General features: G+C 39.0%; 1 protein-coding gene and 1 long non-coding RNA gene across 2 annotated transcripts in view; both read left to right on the top strand.

The window, feature by feature from the left end:
- The window catches only part of LOC126956505 (uncharacterized), a 39,750-nt gene extending 23,724 nt beyond the window's left edge, over nt 1-16,026 (top strand). Inside the window, exons 2-3 of the long non-coding RNA XR_007726401.1 lie at nt 9,704-9,844; nt 15,813-16,026. This is a non-coding gene — a long non-coding RNA (uncharacterized LOC126956505). The remainder of the gene's footprint in view (nt 1-9,703; nt 9,845-15,812) is intronic.
- Nucleotides 16,027-18,253: 2,227 nt separating this feature from the next.
- LOC126956199 (TATA-box-binding protein-associated factor 11-like protein 12) lies at nt 18,254-19,203 on the top strand. The gene is made up of 2 exons (XM_050793009.1): nt 18,254-18,959; nt 19,156-19,203. Exons 1-2 carry the CDS (start codon nt 18,339-18,341, stop codon nt 19,201-19,203), a joined length of 669 nt encoding a protein of 222 aa, XP_050648966.1. The 5' UTR covers nt 18,254-18,338.

Below are 19,203 nucleotides of genomic sequence, written 5' to 3'. Positions count from 1 at the left end.
AGCTAATAATGGGAGTAAAAGCCAGCCCATCATGCGAGTCACTAGCTGGTAACTAATGACCAGTTGCTGATAGCGGCTGCTTTATGTTGATAGTGCAATAAAGGGCAACACATTTTGGCGATGAAACGTTTCTACAGAGAGTCTGGAGGCCTCAGTTTCAGTTTGAGATATTAGCCTGGTTTTCTAGTGTGGCCTGAAGGTGCCTCAACTTCTCCATACCTTCTCTATACTGAGGTAAAGAGACAATTCCAAGACAGAAGTTGGAATTGAGGCCCTTCTGGCTCCAATGTTTCATAATTATCAAATTATTTCCTCCTTGAAATACTCTTTCTCTGCTTTCTCTCAAGACAGTAGAACAGTTACTAGAATTAGGCATCTATGCAAATATCAAAAGTAAAAAATCTACCATTTGAATATGTTTTTAACTGCACCTATTTTGGTGAATAAATCCTGTAATAAACTGATGATTTGGAAGTAGAGTGGATGCTGCTAAAAGCTCAGTTCATCTGAGAAAATTCCAGATGGAGGAAGCTTGATGTAGGCAGAGAAAATGAAGAACTGTGGTAAAATTTAATGAATAGCTCACGAAGCCCATCTGACGCTCTGTGTCAGGAGGTAACAAAATGTGTCTTTGTTGAGAAGTCCTGTGACCCAGAGCTGTGCTTCCACCTGGCAGGAGATACTGGTACTGGTGGCTGCCTACATTCAAGACCCTCTTTCCAGAATAGTAACGTGATTTGCTTTAGTCATCGTTCCTATTCTTGCTGGGGGAGGTATGGCTGCAATAGAAAGGCAATAAACCCACCAGGAAACGCTGATTTGCGTTGGCTGGCTGCAGCGTTGAATTGGGAACAATAGATGGGATAATAATGCAGTGGTTGGAGGCCATTTGGCTTTGACCTCGGTATCATTCATAGATGGAACACAAAGCTATTTTTACTGGTAGTTAAACATTTGGCAATTGCTGATCAGTAAGAATGTACTAGACGTCCTACTGGAGTAGCATGGTTCAGTGGGCAGAACACTGACTGAACTGGAATGTAAAAATATTTGTACTTAAGTGTGTCTGTTTTGTTATTGATTGGTCTTGTGAATTTGGATTCATCCTTTGCCATCTTGGCATGAGTGTGTGTGTGTGTGTGTGTGTGTGTGTGTGTGTCTGTATTCATTTGTTTTGAGATGTGGAGTCGGGAGAGGGTACCTTCAGTAAGATGAGTTTGAAGTACTTAAAGGAATGAACCAAAATGAAGGTCAAAATTAAAAAAAAAAGTTAAGAAAAAAAATGATCAAGCTGAATGACAGTATATTTTTATGTAAAGGTTTTCTAGACAGAGTATTTGAAATATTGAGGCCCCAAAAGCTTCAATGGTTAAGACCCCCAAACACCAATGGTTAAGAACACCAATGCAATGAAAGGACAAAGGATTGTTGACTCATAGATTTACTAGGTACATTACATATTACTTTACTTTTTACAGTCTTTGGGTAGTGTTAATTATGTGAGTATATTACCCTGTTCTCTTGTTTGTAAATCAAGGTTGCCAGCTTACAGGTGGAATTTGAGGTCATATTCCATTCCTTGAAGAAGCCCTCTGACATATCAGAACTCTACACATTTTATTCTCTTTTTGCTAACTCTTACTTGGCATAAGTACATGCATTCTGGAAGGAATCTTTAGTGTGTGTGTTTGTGTGTGTGTGTGTTGATTATACTTAAGCAGCATTTTTATATACCTTCATTTTAACAAGAAAACACATATACACGATAAAGGTAGCATAGGTGATGTTGGGAGGAACATGAGTAGAGAGTATGAATTCCAGGAATCTTCAGACCAGAAGTATTTAAGGGTGAGATATAGGTGTAACCCTGTTTATGTTCTACAGAATAGGGGAATTTATTTTCAGCTTGGACTAAATGAGTAGTTCCTCTCTTGATTACCTGCCACAGGAGTTCAAAGGTTCAAACTTTTAGAATGGTGGTTTGTAGCACCTGGAAGGGGGAGAGGCATGGGGAATGGAGGAGATGCAGCCTCAGAGGCAGGTAGTCAGAACCAAGTACTCTACCAAGAATAAGGAAGGTGCAGGATTGTGTGAATAGAACTCTCATTCACAGTCCACTCCCAGGAAAATACAGCATATGAGCTGAAGCAATTCTTTCATTGGGAAAGAGTCAATGCTTTGAATAAACCTTGCGAAAGTGCATAATCAGTAACAAATTTTCTATAAAAGAAAACCCTACAACACAGTGAAGGGGCAATCTAAATATAGAGGCCAGGTTGTATGAGACAGGAATTACATAAGATACATAAAAGGGAGGATAAGAAATCACTGAAAGAAGCTGTATCCAGAATGCAAGCTCTGATAATTTACTGTACTGGGACCCAGTTCTAAGCTGTAATTCTCACTCTGGCACATGTGTTACAATATTTCACCTACTGGGAGTGCAGCTGCTCTCCCTAATCCAGAGGCAGTACAAGAGACAGAATAAGAGTTCAAGCTGTGCACAGTCTCTAATGCTGATTCCTCCACCTATTACCCATGATACTGGGCAAATTTCCTAAACTCTCTGAACCTCAGTTTATTAAATTGTAAAATGCAAACATTAAAGTACTTCCCTTGTGCATTTTTATAAGTACTAAATGAGATAATTCATGCCAGGAATCAGGAGAGTGCTCAATCAGTGTTAGCTATTAGTAAGATGGTGGTTTCCTCTGAGAGAATGAGAGGCAAAAGGATTTCGATTGTTGAAAATGTAACTGGGCCCTGGTGAGCCAGGAGATGGCTCAACATGAAGACATATCACTGTATGAACAGACAAAAGGATGCAGGCAACTAACAGTACTTGGATTGGAATGAGAAAATTGAGACAGTTTCGAGAGTTTCAAGAAGTATTGAGATTATTCTAACTTCTAAATTTCAGGCTCCATTGGAATTTAGCACTTTTCTTATAGCTACAGATACAGGTTGATATATAGATATAGAAGTATCTATTTTGGTTTTGCTTCCTGGAGTGTAAGCTCTCTGAGGCAAGGTCTTGTCTGACTCTTCATTCTATCCTGCCCTGTGCTTGGTGAAATACAGTGCCAAGATAGAAATACACTTTCGGTTGTGATAACATTCTGTAAAGGACTCTTGTTTCCTGGAGTTGCTTATTGTGGAATGCTAGACTTTGATGGCAGAATTTATACAGTGATCTACATTACTCTCTGTAACTGTGATTACACATTTTTTTAAACCTCATGGCATTTTGAGATGACTAAAAGTTTGATTGAGTATGACTGAATTACACCATGTAATATAAACTACATTCATTTTACTAGGAAGTTAATGGAAGCTTAAATTGCTATAAAACCTTAAAACATTATTGCATATGATAATAAACTCATTTGCCTTCTAATTAAAGAATCAGTGAAAGCCCTTCAGTTGGATACGATATAGACAAATTTCTGTTCAGATTTATCCTAGAATCCACTTCTTGTGTTCTACAAGTTATTTAGAACGTATTTCTCTACTACTTATTTCTCTCATTGTTTCTGTTTTGAGCCATGATAAAATCCACTGGCTTAAGACTAGAAAACCCAGAAATAAATCTATACATCTGTAGTGAAGTCATTTTCGACAAATGTGCCAAGAACACACACTGGGGAAAGGACTTGTTTCTTCAATAAGGGGTGTTGGGAAAACTGGGTAACTGTATGCAGAAAAATGAAACTAGACCCCTATGTCTTGCCATATACAAAAATAAAATCAAAATGTATTAAAGACTTAAATCTAAGGCCTCAAACTGTGAAACTAGTAAAATAAAACCATTGGGGAAACTCTTCAGGACATTGGTCTGAGCAAAGATTTCTTGAGTAATACCCCACAAGCACAGGCAACCAAAGTGAAAATGGACAAATGAGGTCATATCAAGTTAAAAACCTTCTGCAAAGCAAAGGAAACACACAAAAAAGTTAAGAGACAACCCACAGAATGGAAGAAAATAATTGCAAACTATCCCTCTGACCAGGGATTAATAATTAGAATACCCAAGGAGCTCAAACAATTCAATACGAAAAAAATCTAATAATCCAATTAAAAAACGGGCAAAAGATTTGATAGACATTTCCCAAAGAAGACATACAAATGGCAAACAGGTATATAAAAACCTGCTCAATATTATTGATCATCAGAGAAATGCAAATCAAAAGTACAATGAGATATCACCCCAGTTAAAATGGCTTATATCCAAAAGACAGGCAATAATGAATGTTGGTAAGGATATGGAGAAAACCCTCGTACACTGTTGGTAGGAATGTAAATCAGTATCACCACTATGGAGAACAGTTTGGAGGTTTCTCAAAAAACTAAAAATAGAACTACCATATGATCCAGCAATACCACTGCTAGATATATACCCAAAAGAAAGGAAATCAGTATATTAGAGAGAGATCTACAGTCCCATGTTCATTGAGGCACTATTCACAATAGCACAGATTTGAAAGCAACTTAAGTGTTCATCAACAGACGAGTGGATGGGGAAATCTGGTAATATACACAATGAAGTGCTATTCAGCCATAAAAAAGAATGAGATCCTGTCATTTGCAAGGACACGGATGGAACTGGAGGTTATTATGTTAACTGAAACAATCCAGGTACTCAAACTTTGCATGTTCTCACTCATTTGTGGGAGCTAAAACTTGAAACAATTGAATTCATGGAGATAGAGAACAGAAGGATGTTACCAGAGGCTGAGAAGAGTAGTGGGGGTGGGGTTAGGGGGAAGTGGGGATGGTTAATGGGTACAAAAATATAATTAGACAGAATGAATTAGACAGAATGGTGGCAGAATAGGGTGACTACAGCCAGCAATAATTTATTGTACATTTAAAAATAAAAGTATACTTGGATTGTTTGTAACACAGAGGAAGGATAAATGCTTGAGGTGATGGATACCCCATTTACTCTGATGTGATCATTATGCATTGTATGCCTGTGTCAAAATATCTCATGTACCCTGTAACTATATACAGCTACTATGGACCCATAAAAATAAAACATAAAAAATTATTTTTAAGCCAGGTGCAATAGCTCACGCTTGTAATCCCAGTACTTTGGGAGGCCAAGGTGGGAAGACTGCTTGAGTTCAGGAGTTCAAGACCAGCCTGGGCAACATAACAAGATCCTGGCCTCTACAAAAAAAAAAAAAAAAAAAAAATTAGCCAGGTGTGGTGGTACATGCCTATAGTCCCAGCTACTTGTGAGGCTGAGGTGGAAAGACTGCTTGAGACAGGGAGGTTGAGGCTGCAGTGAGCTGTGATTGTACCACTGCAGTCATCCTGGGGGACAGAGTGAGACCCTGTCTCGAAATTTTTTTTTTTTTTTTTTTTTGAAATTTGTTGGTTTGAATGCTTCCTTCAGTGTTTCTGTCAGGTCTCTCCTTAGTATCCTATACATATAATACAGAGTTCCATATAAAATGCAAAAACTGGAAAACTTAAAAGAGATGGATAAATTCCTAAACACATACACTCTCTCAAGACTGAGCCAGAAAGAAATTCATTCCCTGAACAGATCAATAATAAGCTCTGAAATTGAATCAGTAATAAATAACCTACTAACCAAAAAAAAAAAAAAAAAAAAAAAAAAAAAAGACCAGAACCAGGCAGTTTCACAGCTGAATTCTACCAGATGTACAAAGAAGAGCCGGTACAATTCCTACAGAAACTATTCCAAAAAATCGAGGAGGAGGGACTCCTCCCCAGCTCATTCTATGAGGCCAGCATCATCTTCATACCAAAACCTGGAAGAGACACAACCAAAAAAGAAAACTTCAGGCCAATATCCTTGATGAACATTGATGCCAAAATCCTCAATAAAATACTGGCAAATCAAATCCAGCAGCACATCAAAAAGCTTATCTATCACGATCAAGTAGGCTTCATCTCCAGGATGCAAGTCTGTTTCAACATATGCAAATTAATACATGTGATTAATCACATAAACAGAACTAAAGAGAAAAACCACATAATTATCTCAATAGATGTAGAAAAGGCTTTCGATAAAATTCAACACCCATTCATGTTAAAAACTCGCAATAAAATAGATAATGAAAACACATACCTCAAAATAATAAGAGTCATCTATGACAGGCCAACATTATACTGAATGGGCAAAAGCTGGAAGCATTCCCCTGGAAAACTAGCACAAGACAAGGATGTCCTCTGTCATCACTCCTATTCAACATAATATTGGAAGTCCTAGCCAGAGCAATCAGGAAAGAGAAAGAAATAAAGGGCATCCAAAAAGGAAGAAAGGATGTCAACATATCTCTGTTTGTAGATGACATGATTCTGTATCTAGAAAACCTTATAGTGCTGGCCCAAAAGCTCCTCCAACTGATAAACAAGTTCAGCAAAGTCTCAGGATACAAAATCAACGTACAAAAATCAGCATTCCTATATACCAACAACAGCCAAATCTCGAGCCAAATCAGAAAGACAATCCCATTCACAATTACCACAGAGAGAATAAAATACACAGGAATATAGCTAACTAGGGAAGTGAAAGAATTGGCAAAATATTGTTCAATTACAAATTATAAAGAGAATTACAAAACATTGCTCAAAGAAATCAGAGAAGACACAAAGAAACGGAAAAACATCCCATGCTCATGGATAAAAAGAATCAATATCATTAAAATGGCTATACTCTCCAAAGCAACTTACAGATTCAATGCTATTTTTATCAAACTACCAATGACATTCTTCAGAGAACTAGAAAAAACTATTTTAAAATTTATATGGAACCATAAAAGAGCCTGAATAGCCAAGGCAGTCGTAAGAAAAAAGAACAAAGCTGGAGGCATCATGTTACCCAATTTCAAACTATACTACAAAGGCTACAGTAACCAAAACAGCATGGTACTGGTATAAAAACAGGCACATAGACCAATGGAGCAGAATGGAGAGCTCAGAAATAAGGCTGCACATCTATGACCATCTGATCTTTGACAAAGCTGACAAAAACAAAAAAATGGGGAAAAGACTCACTATTCAATAAATGGTGCTGAGATAACTGGCTAGCCATGTGTAGAAGATTGAAGCTGGACCTTTTCCTTAGACCATACACAAAAATCAACTCAAGATGGATTAAAGACTTAAATGTAAAACTCAAAACTATCAAAACCCTAGAAGACAACCTAGGCAATACCGATCTGGACATAAGAACGGGCAAAGATTTCATGACAAAGACACCAAAAGCAATTGCAACTAAAAGCAAAAATTGTCAAGTAGGATCTAATTAAACTTAAGAGCTTCTGCACATAAAAAGAAACTATCAACAGAGTAAATAGCCAAGCTACAGAATGGGAGAAAATATTTGCAAACTATGCATCTGACAAAGGTCTAATATCAAGCATCTATAAGGAACTTAAGCAAATTCACAAGAGAAAAACTAACAACCCCATGAAAAAGTGGGCAAAGGACATGAACATACACTTCTCAAAAGAAGACATACATGCAGCCAACAAGCATATGAATAAAAGTTCAATATCACTGATCATCAAAGGAATGCAAATCAAAACCACAATGAGATACCATCCCACACCAGTCAGAATGGCTATTATGAAAAAGTCAAAAAATAACAGATGCTGGCAAGGTTGTGGAGAAAAAGGAACATGTATACACTGTTGGTGGGAGTGTAAATTAGTTTAACCATTGTGAAAGCAGTATGGTGATTCCTCAAAGAGCTGAAAGCAGAACTACCATTTGACCCAGCAATCCTATTACTGTGTATATAACCAGAGAAATAAAAGTCATTCTACCATAAAGACACATGCACATAAATGTTCATTGCAGCACTATTCACAATAGCAAAGACAGGAAATAAACCTAAATGCCCATCAATGACAGATTAAATAAAGAAAATATGGTATATATACACCATAGAATACTATGCAGCCGTAAAAAATGAGATCATGTCTTTTGAGAGAACATGGGTGGAGCTGGAGGCTATTATCTTTAGCAAACTAAAATAGGAACAGGAAACCAAGTGGGAGCTAAATAATGAGAATTTATAAACACAAAGAAAGAAACAATGGCCCGGTATGGTGGCTCACTCCTGTAATCCCAGCACTTTGGGAGGCCAAGGCAGGTGGATCACTTGAGGTCAGGAGTTTGAGACCAGCCTGGCCAACATGGTGTGAAACTCCATTCTACTAAAAATACAATTAGTCAGGCTGGTGGTGCACGCCTGTAATCCCAGCTATTCAGGAGACTGAGGTGCAAGAATCACTTGAACCTGGGAGGTGGAGGTTGCAGTGAGCCGAGATTGCGCCACTGCACTCCAGCCTGGGTGACAGAGTAAAACTGTGTCTCATAAAAAAGAGAAATCAAAAAACAAAGAAGGAAACAACAGACACTGGGGTCTACCTGAAGGTGGAGGGTGGGAGGAGGACGAGGAGCAGAAAAGATAACTATTGGGTACTGGGCTTAGTACCCAGGTAATGAAATAATAAGTACAACAAACCCCCATGACACGTTTTTACCTGTGTAACAAACCTTCATTTGTACCCCCAAACCTAAGATAAAGGTTAAAAAAAATGCATTGGTCTAAATGCTTCCTTCAGTGTGCCTATGAGGTCCCTCCATAGTATAAAATACACATGTATTGGCTGGATGCAGTGGCTCGCGCCTGTAATCCCAGCACTTTGGGAGGCTGAGGCACGCAGATTGCCTGAGCTCAGGAGTTCTCGCCCAGCCTGTCTCTACTAAAATGCAAAAAATTAGCCAGGCGTGGTGGTGGGTGCGTGTAGTCCCAGCTACTCGAGAGGCTGAGGCAGGAGAATTGCTTGAACCTGGGAGGCGGAGGTTGCAGTGAGCCGAGATCACATCATTGCACGCCAGCCTGGGTGACAGAGCAAGACTCAAAAAAAAAAAAAAAAAAAAATCTCCACATGTATTACATACACAATCATATATAAGAAAATTTATATATGCTAATTTTATAAAATATTAAATATATTACATAAAATAGTATTGTATACTAATACACACGAAATTGTAGTATACACATGTAATATATAGTATTTGGCAGTATTTAAATGCTATGGGATAAAGATAATAAGGAGAAAATGGCTAAAAGATAGATATACATGTACATGTACATAAATTTCAATATATTAGCATATACATATTAATATGTTTGATATTGTTACTGTGTACTAATATCTATCTATATTTAGCTTGTTAATAAATATGCTTCCTCAAGGCTAGATTAGAGTCTTTGTTAATTATGTTGCTAAGGCGCTTTTGCTTTCCTCTGATAGCCATCACCAGGCCCAGCTTCAGTTTATTTCCCATCACTGTCTCTAATTATCTGGGAGACTCATTGTCTCTCATTCCGCTCTGAGAGGTTCTGTCTTCACCAGCCACGGTATTCTAACCCTGGGTCTCCGCCACACTGAGGTATAGGGGAAACTTGTTCCAGTTCTGCCCCCCCTTTTTTTTTCCTCTGGGAGAGTCATCTCTGAAGGTTTTTCCCTGACAACACGCTCTCCTTGAACGGAGTATGTCCCAGCACAGCTGGTTTCACAGACATTGTGTCTGCGCAGTTGCACAGGCTGCCATTCTGCGAAGAGCCCGGTACTCGACTTAATTCTCTGCTGTTTTGATATTCTGGGTAATTTTTGAACAAGAAGCCCTACATTTTTATTTTTCACAGGTTCCTGCCAATTATGGAGGCAGTCCTGTTTCTAAGCGCCATTAAGCATCCTTCTGAGCCGCAGAAAGTCATACACCAGCCTTCAGCCGTGCCCATCACAGTAGCAGTGACAGCACACCACTCTGCCCACGATACAGATCAGTACGTGTTTAAGTGAACGCTGCTCTGTCTGCCGATGTTAAGCACTCACTCCACCCCTCCTCTCACACGGAGGCCCATGCAGTGAAGAGTAAGGGACCTTCTCACAGCCGCATGTGATGAATATTGAAAACTCTAAGACTGAATCTTTACTTGATGCAAATAAGTTCTCGAAGGAATCCTCTTAAAGTCTGTCATCATGTTATTAGAGACACAAATTCTCTTCAACTCTAAGGTAGCAGCCAGTAGCGTGTTGCATAGCTGAGTAGCTTTAACAGAAGGAAGGAAACGTAGCGCCGCGTTAGTTTCCGAGGGCTGTCGTAACACATTGGCACACACTAGGTAGCTTAAAACAACAGAAATTACTTTTCTCAGAATTCTGGAGTCCAGAAGTCTGAAATTAAGGTATCAGCAGAGCCTTACTCCCCAGAGGCTCTAGGGATGAATGTGATCCTTTCTTTTACCAGCTTCTCGTGGCTGCAGCTGTCCCTTGGCTTGTGGCTGTGTCTCTCTGTGCTCCATCTTCATGTTACCTACCACTTTTATGTGTATCTCTCCTGTGTGTGTCTGTCCCCAAACTCAGACCCTTTCCTGAAAGGATACAGGTGGTTGCACTGAGAGCCCAGAACATATGATTGCACTGAGAGCCCAGATAGATAATACTGGATGCCATCTTTTTTGGTGCCACCATTCAGCCCACTACAGGCATGTATGTTGATAGGAGTGCTTAAGATATTCAAACAGGAGGACAGGTGCATTGGCTTATGCCTGTAATCCCAGCACTTTGGGAGGCTGAGGAGAGCAGATCACCCGAGGTCGGGAGTTTGAGACCAGCCTGACCAACATGGAGAAACCCCGTCTCTACTAAAAATACAAAAATTAGCCAGGCGTGGTGATGCGCACCTGTAGTGCCAGCTATTCGGGAGGCTGAGGCAGGAGAATCGCTTGAACCTGGGAGGCAGAGGTTGTGATGAGCCGAGATGGCGCCATCACACTCAGCCTGGGTGACAGAGCAAGACTCCGTCACAAAAAAAAAAGAAAAAAAAAAAATTTCCAGCAGGCAACATGGCAACATTTGGGAAGGTGTTCAGTGCACAGGCAAGGCACCTTCATTTTTAAACTAGGAGTTCCTCAAAGCACAAAACCCAAAGCTGTCACCTCCTCAAAGCTGATTCAGAGATCCATGTTCTCAGGAGTGGAAGGTTTTTGTGGTATGCTCCTTTCTCTGCAATTTTTATAGTGAACCTTAAAGATGTCTGCCCTAAATGTTCTACATTATTCTAGTTTGTTCACTGGTTCAAAGGCTGTAGCATAAATTTTGCACAAATGGTTAATCTCAATTCTCTTGACCCTTGGAAAGGGCTCAGTACACAGTCAGCTCTGGTTAAATTTCATATTTAATACATGGGTCTACATGCTGTCATTTTCAGCAATACCTTGGTGTAAGAAACTAGGAAACATGAAAAGTCACTTAGTTTCTCTAGTCTCATTGAAAGGTGGTGGGATTAGGTTAATTTTTGGTTCAATTCCTTTGAACTTAGAATTCTGTGAGTATTTTGTAAAGTAGCATGTGAGCACTATGAGGGTAGAAATTAAAAAGAAACTTTTTATTATGGAAAACTTAAACACATGCTAGATAATGTATCCCTATGCACTCATTACCCAGATTCAACATTTAATAATTCAGTTCAAAGTTAACATCATCTAACCCCCCTTGTCGTATTACTAAACATGTAATAAGCAGTTTGTTGACAATTTAATCTCCAGTTTAAAAACAAATACTGTGCATTGAATTTTGCTTTTATCAAGACCTTCTCAACCAAAGCCTGTAATGCAACATTTAGATGCATAAATGCTACAAAGTTTTGGGGAAATAAAACAACTTCAAAGTTGGCGCCAGACCTATGGTGTAAGGAATAAATGTTTTAATTCCTCTTTCCATTGTGTTTCTTCAGTTTTTGAAATTCTATAAGCTGAAAATGAAGAGAGAAAATGGGAGGTGCATTCATTAGCATAGAGATGGTTGTAAGAGGCAAGAATGGATGAGGTTGTCAGGAGAACCAGAGAAAGGAGGAAAGCAAGAGACTGAGAGAGTGACCCTGATAATTGATGACCATTCAGGCAACTAGGAAAAGATGAGCTCAGTAGGAGACTTAGAAGTATGTCGGCCTGGGGTGGTGCTCATGCCTGTAATCCCAGCACTTTGGGAGGCTGAGGTGGGTGGATCACAAGGTCAGGAGTTCGATACCAACATGATGAAACCCCGTCTCTACTAAAAATACAAAAAATTAGCTGGGCATGGTGGTGTGAGCCTGTAATTCCAGCTACTCAGGAGACTGAGGCGGGAGAATCACTTGAACCCAGGACGTGGAGGTTACAGTGAGCCAAGATCGCACTATTGCACTCCATCCAGCCTGGGCAAGACTCTATCTCAAAAAAAAAAAAAAAAAAAAAAAAAAAAAAAAAAAAGAAGAAGTATGTCAACACTGGGAAATCAACCTAGAATAGCTTGGGGACCTGATCCAGAAGCCACAGGAAGAGGATTTTTTTTTTAAAGGAAGTGAGTGGTGAACATTGTCAAATCCTGCATTTGACATGTGAGAGGAGTGTCAGTGGCATGATGAAGGCAGAAGCCAGACTTGAGAAGTCAACAGAAGTTGACCAAGAGGAGACAGGACGGATTAACAGCTCTCAGAAGGAGCCCACTTCTTACGTGGGAGGAGAATAGCCAACAGCTAGTGGGTAGATGAGGAGAGCGAAGCTAATTATTTTCAAGACAGGAAACATTTGACAGTATTTAACTGCTTCTGGGATAAAGGTAGTAGAGAGGAAAGACAGAAATAAATCAATAAGGGACTTTTCAGAGAGGCTACTGTGGGACTTAGACCACAGGCAGAGAATAATTTATAGGTGGGGGAGGAATCATCATTGTGATGAAAGGGAAGGGAGAAATCTGAAAAATCTGATCTGGATACAGATATAGGTACCTTTAAGGGTAGGAACTGATGGGTTTCCATCTGATATATATGTGCTTTTATATATCTGATTTTATATATTCCATCTGATATATATGTACTTTTACACACACACACATATATAGGTGTGTATATATCTATATAGGAGTATAGATATACATACCAATATATAAAAATTATATATAAGTGTAATATATAAAGATATAAATACCATATATATTATACATATATACAATTTTTTGAGGGAGGTGACAATGTGGTCTGCTGAGAAGCAGGAGACTATTGCTATAATTTCAGTGAACACTATATACTTACAGAATAAATGTTAATAAGCAATGTTAAAAAAACAGACGTATTCTGAACAATTTGTTGGTAATCATCTTTTTCTCCCTTTTATTTTCTTTTTAGCTTGCATTTTTTCCCTTTTTAATAACACTCAGTGATGGTACCTAAACAGAAATTATAAAATAAAACAATCATTTATTTTTATGGAGAAAAAATAATAAAATCAACCAACTAACTGAAGTGTTAAATCTATATTGGCCTTACTATATTCCGGAGAGTTTTAGTGGTAATACAATTCTTACACAACACATACATGCTCACACGCACACACACACCCCAGAAATCAAATCATTCAAGATAAATGCACACTACAGTCAACCTGAAAGTCTTTAGGAATAAATACGTGTTTCTTACTATGCTCTGAGACTGTCACCCCCTTGGATCTCATGCCCAATTCTAAAAACAAGTGAAGCATATAAATCTCTAAGACCCAGAGTTTGTCAGCTGATTCTCATTATTCAAGGATGGGAGGAGAGCTGTTAGAGGAACAAGGCAGGGGAAAGTTAGCACAGCATTGTTAGAGATCTCAGTACAGTGGTTCAGAGGAGCCAGCTTGCTTCGATAGGGAAGGGTTAGGGGACGGAGGGGCATAGTTGGGTTTGAATTTTCTTGTTCCACTTCTAAGGAAATGCCAGTTCCTATAGAGCATACCTCTCTTTCTTTTCTGTTCCCTTGCCCCTTTTTTTCTTCTTTTATTTTCTTCTGTCTTGATCTTTCCATACCCCGAAGTTAAAGGATGGGGGTGCTCACGGGAGAGCAGAGTCGATTCAGGTCTGGTAGGATGAAGAGTCGGAATGAATCTTCCCAGTCCATGTAGCTTCTGTGTTCTACCATGCAGGGAACTCATCTTTCTTTTCCAGTTCCTTTTTATATTGTTCAGCTAAAAAAGGAAGCATCAAAATAGCTTGTAAGCACCGTGCTGGTTTTTGTAAACTTCAGATTCATTTTAGAGTCCTCAGAGACCTAACTTCTGCTTGTACCTATTTGATACCCAACAAGAAATTTTGCGACAATAAAATGAAACACTTATGCTCTCTGAATATCATAAACATTGTCAATTATGTGTTTAAATTCAGTATCTGTGTAATAATTAAAGAAGTTACAACAGGATAAACCAAGTAGGAAATAAATGCCTGGAACTATACTTGGTAGATTTAGGGCATCTAAAGCATTGACTGGTTTGCTGAAAGACCGTGACAGTTAAGAAATTCCCCTGCCAGGGTAAAATTAAAAAAATAAAAATAAAAAACTTTAAAATACCAGATCTTTCATGTCTAGGATGGAAAAGTTTAAATTTTGTACATATTCACACCATTTCCTCCACGATACACAGCATGTAGAAAAATGTGCAATAGATATTTGTTGAAAATATTTTTTTGAGTATGTATTCAAAAAAGAGGATACGTCTAAAAAGAACGTATCCTGTCAAGGATCTGAAAAACAGCCACCTAATTGGTATGTTTCTTTCTTATTTTTAATTTGAAAACCAGAGGCACGTCACTGTTTTGGGGGAATAACAGTTTCACCAGTTTCCTCTGCCAGCACCTTTATAGATGTATCCAGAAAGGCTCTGATTGTCATGAATGCTTTTGCAAACATTCTGCAAAATAACAATGGCAGTTCTGACATAATTTTTTAAAAATTTAATTGGCCATAGAATAGAAATGGCAGAAATGCTTTAAAAACATTACAAGGGATTTCAGAGTAAGAATAATGCTCTGAAATAAGCATAATGGGATGAAGAATGATGAGACTTTTTAGTGGAAAAAATTTTAAGTGCTTTTATCTTTTTAAAAAGCAATTCAAAAATTATCCTGACACTGATGCTTAGAAAGTGTCTGTAATTTTTCTCTGGAGCACTATAAAATATGAGCTGGTTCTCCCCGATCTGTGATAGTTTACATGGAAGGTTATCTAATCTGTGCAGAAGATCATGTACTTTTTTTTTTTTTTTTCTTTGAGACTGAGTCTTGCTCTGTCACGCAGGCTGGAGTGCAGTGGCGTGATCTCCGCTCACTGCAACCTTTGCCTCCTAGGCTCAAGCCATCTTCCCACCTCAGCCTCCCAAGTATCTGGTACCACAGGCACGGACCACCACGCCTGGATAATTTTAGTATTTTTTGTATTAGCTTGGTGCAAAAACAATTGAGGTTTTTGCAGTAAATACAGGTTTTCACTATCTTGCCTAGGTTGGTCTCCAAATCCTGGGCTCAAGTGATCTGCCCTCCTTGGCCTCCCAAAGTGCTGGGATTATAGGTGTGAGCCAGTAAAATATTTTTGAATAACCCAGCATATATCTTGTTATTTATAAACTTTATGTGCTATATTTTGTCTATTAAATATTAGAAATTTAATTCTTGCTTTTTAGATAAAAATAAGCATAAATGGACATTAATTTTTTCTTTATGCCTCAATTATCTTGCATATTTCTTGGGGTATATAGCCTTTTCATCCCCACTTCATTTTAAAAATCATAAATACAGGCCTTTCTCTAGCCTGTAGGTAAAGAACCACATAGTCTTTAAGAGAGAAATGGGGGATATAAAAAGCTTAGATACATTCAGTCTCTCCTTAGAGTATAATGAGAGATAACTGTATACAGTAGTTGATTTTTATTAACAGATTATGTATCTGTGTTTGTTTCATTTCAGGGGTTAATTTTCAAGTATTGGATGGTTCTCCCTCTTTGAGTTACCATTTGTTTCTGCTTATAACCTACTGATCATGCCTTTAGTACTAGTAAATATTGAAAACGGAAAGCCTTGGGTGGCTTGGAAAGGCTTTGATGTAAATACGTGTTGCTGAGATGGGGAAGTGAAGGTGTCGGATTACGCATGACTTTCACAGGTGTTCTTGTACCACATTCATGCCTCCTCAGATGAGTTAAGTGAAACTGGCTATTCAGTATCAAGGTATAATAAGGTCTCAGAACTTTGAGTCACTCTTTTCATTGACTGTCATAGACTCCAGTTTAAGCTCTATTTATTGAAGACTATCACTATGTTAGTTTTATTCCTGAAGCACCAGTAATCCAAGTGATTAGATTATTCTTAATGTTACAGCAAGGAAAAACTTTCAACAATGTTAATATTAAATGAACTTGTATTCAGTATCGTTGTCACATGAGTTCCAGGTATTGCTATCATGTTCTGCATTCAATAAAATACCAGAAGACAAGTCAAAGAAGCCCATATCAAACGTGGGCCAATTTTTACTTTGAAGTATTAAAATCTAGTTTCTTTAATACTTAGTATGATGTTAATTAGAGGCTAATTAACAGTCAATGTTAATTAATTAATGAAATTAGTTAATTAAAAATAAATTTATTTTTATTTTCTCAATAAAAAATAAAGAAAACCCATCAAAAGAATGCTTCAAGTATTTGATTCAAGTACAGACTCATATCTTCATATGCAGTGAAGTGCTGCCAAGTTCTCAGATTCTTTTAGGACCTTTGATTTTGTACCAGCAAAATCAGAATTAGGAAAGAAATGTTGAGAAGGTAAATTGCTTAGAATTTGAGTAATTCTAAGTTTAATATTTATATTAATTTATTGAACTGAGAAGTTGAGTAATTCTCAGTTTAATAATTAATGGCATAAATAAAGTATGGGGGTATTGGTCTTCAATCTTTAAAAGGTTTTAAATTTTTATGTTTCTCATTTATTTTTATGTAGACATCTAAGTTTTCATTACAAGTTTAAATAGTTGCAAAAGATGTTTGACATACTGCAAATTTTGTTATTTAAAAATAAAATAACTAGATCATTATTTTAAATATGTTCAACATAATGGCAATAATGTAGTAATTTAATATCTTCTACCAAATATTTAAAAATACATGAAAGCTCTTTAAAAGTCAGGTATTTTAGTGTCTACTTTATCTTCTAAACTAATTTTATGCCTTTTACCCAACATAGTTTTCTCCAAATGTGATACATATTTTTGTGCTTGAAAAACTTTATCCCTTCTGTGCTTCTCTGCAACCTATGTATACATAGATGTATATAATGAAAACATTGAAATAAATATTTCCATATTCTCCTTACCAGCCCAGTTTACCCTCAGAGTACCTGATAAATGACTCGTTGCCAAATCAGTTGGGGATTTTTCCTCAGACATTTAAATTGTCTAACACGCAGCTTCATAAAATGTCAAATTTGCACAGAAAATACGCTTTTTATTATTGTGAAATGCAAACATTCAGAATATCTGAGGCAGACAGAATTCTGAAATGTCCCACGCATTTCCTGTCCCTCAGAGGCACACCCCGCATCTGCCCCTCCCTGAGTGTGGGTGACACCATGAAATTAACAGGCCTACAAATCCCTGATGAGGTTAGGAATGCCCTGCAGCAATGGACATTAAGTACTGGGTCTAATTCAATCATCTGAGCTATCATAATGACAGAGAACTGTATATAGGAGTTGATTTTTATTAACAGATTATGTATCTCCGTTTGTTTCATTTCAGGGGTTAATCTTCCAGTTTTGGATGGTTTCCCCTCTTTGAGTGGCCATTTGTTTCTGCTTATAACCCCTGAAATGACAGGGCTCTCCAGCCTGAGGGAGCTTTGCCTCCTTTCCCCCATGCGGGAGATTTTCCTGTGCGGGCTCTGCAGATCCGGGGAGTCCCACGACCAGACCTGGGAGAAACTTTGGGAGCTGAGAGCATCCTCACAGCAGCAGGCAGACAGACAAGCGGGCCTGGGTCTCACAGCCCTAAGGCATCGAATTCTACCAACCAACCTGAATCAGATCACAGCCAGACCTTTCCCAGGTCAAGGCAATGTCCACACAGCCAGGCCCACCCTAGAGGTTCACTGTGAGCAGGAGGCAGTCACTCGGCCTAGCGGGACTTCTGATCTGTGAGCTGGGGTTTGTTTTAAAGACCCCAAATTTGTGAGAATTTATTAGGCATTGATCTAAAACTAATATACTTTCCATACACAAGTTTCTTCACATTGTGGAAGTCAGAAAAACCAGTGTGTGTGTTTACGTGTGGGAGCAGGAGGCAGGGACACACTTTCTGTGTCCAGCTGTGGCTAAACTATGGCTCAGCAGAAACACCGCAGCCAAAATCTTTGAAAGGTTCTCATTGAAGATCCATAATCAAACCACCCCAGCCGGAACTTCCACCTCTACAGCGCTGTCAGAGAGCAGACCTGAATCCCACCCATGGAGACGGGCAGGCAAGCAGGTGTGTCTGCTGAGATGTTCGCCCTGCCCCGAGGTCTGAAGGGCAGCAACATGGATGGAATCCCTGAGGACCTAGATGGGAACTTGGAAGAACCCAGGGATCAGGAAGGTAAGCTCAGGAGTCAGGATGTCATGGACCTCACGGAAGGTGACAATGAAGCCTCAGCCTCAGCTCCTCCTGCAGCCGAAAGACTGAAAACAGACACCAAAGGAAAGAAGGAGAGGAAGCCCACCGTGGATGCAGAGGAGGCTCGGAGGATGAGCACCCTGCTGTCCGCCATGTCTGAGGAGCAGCTGGCCCGCTATGAAGTGTGTCGTGGGTCAGCTTTCCCAAAAGCACGCGTTGCACATCTGATGCGGTCTATCAGTGGCAGCTCGGTGTCTGAGAACACGGCCGTTGCCATGGCTGGAATAGCCAAGGTCTTGGTTGGAGAGGTGGTGGAAGAGGCCCTGGACGTGTGTGAGATGTGGGGAGAAACGCCCCCGCTTCAGCCCAAGCATTTAAGGGAGGCTGTTCGCAGGTTAAAGCCCAAGGGCCTCTTCCCTAACAGCAACTACAAAAAAAATCACGTTCTTCTAGGCCGAAGGCCAGAGGGAAAGGTCTGTTTGTGCAGGAATATACTGCATCCAGTCTTGGTATGATAGGACTATGTTTGCTGGAGTTTCTGCATCTGTCTACCCTGAATTTGCCACAATCTTAACGTCTTTTTCAAACTGTGACACTGTTTCATAATCGCCTTGAGTAAATAATTGGGTCGCCTAAGACATATTGAGTCATCTTTATGTGTCTTCCTAGTTGGAAGAAGAAAGGTCTATGGGTCTTGATCATTCTGTGGACAGATAG

This window comes from Macaca thibetana, chromosome 6, assembly GCF_024542745.1.
Source record: "Macaca thibetana thibetana isolate TM-01 chromosome 6, ASM2454274v1, whole genome shotgun sequence".
Lineage (NCBI taxonomy): Eukaryota > Metazoa > Chordata > Mammalia > Primates > Cercopithecidae > Macaca > Macaca thibetana.
This window is presented reverse-complemented; position numbering and strand designations above follow the sequence as displayed.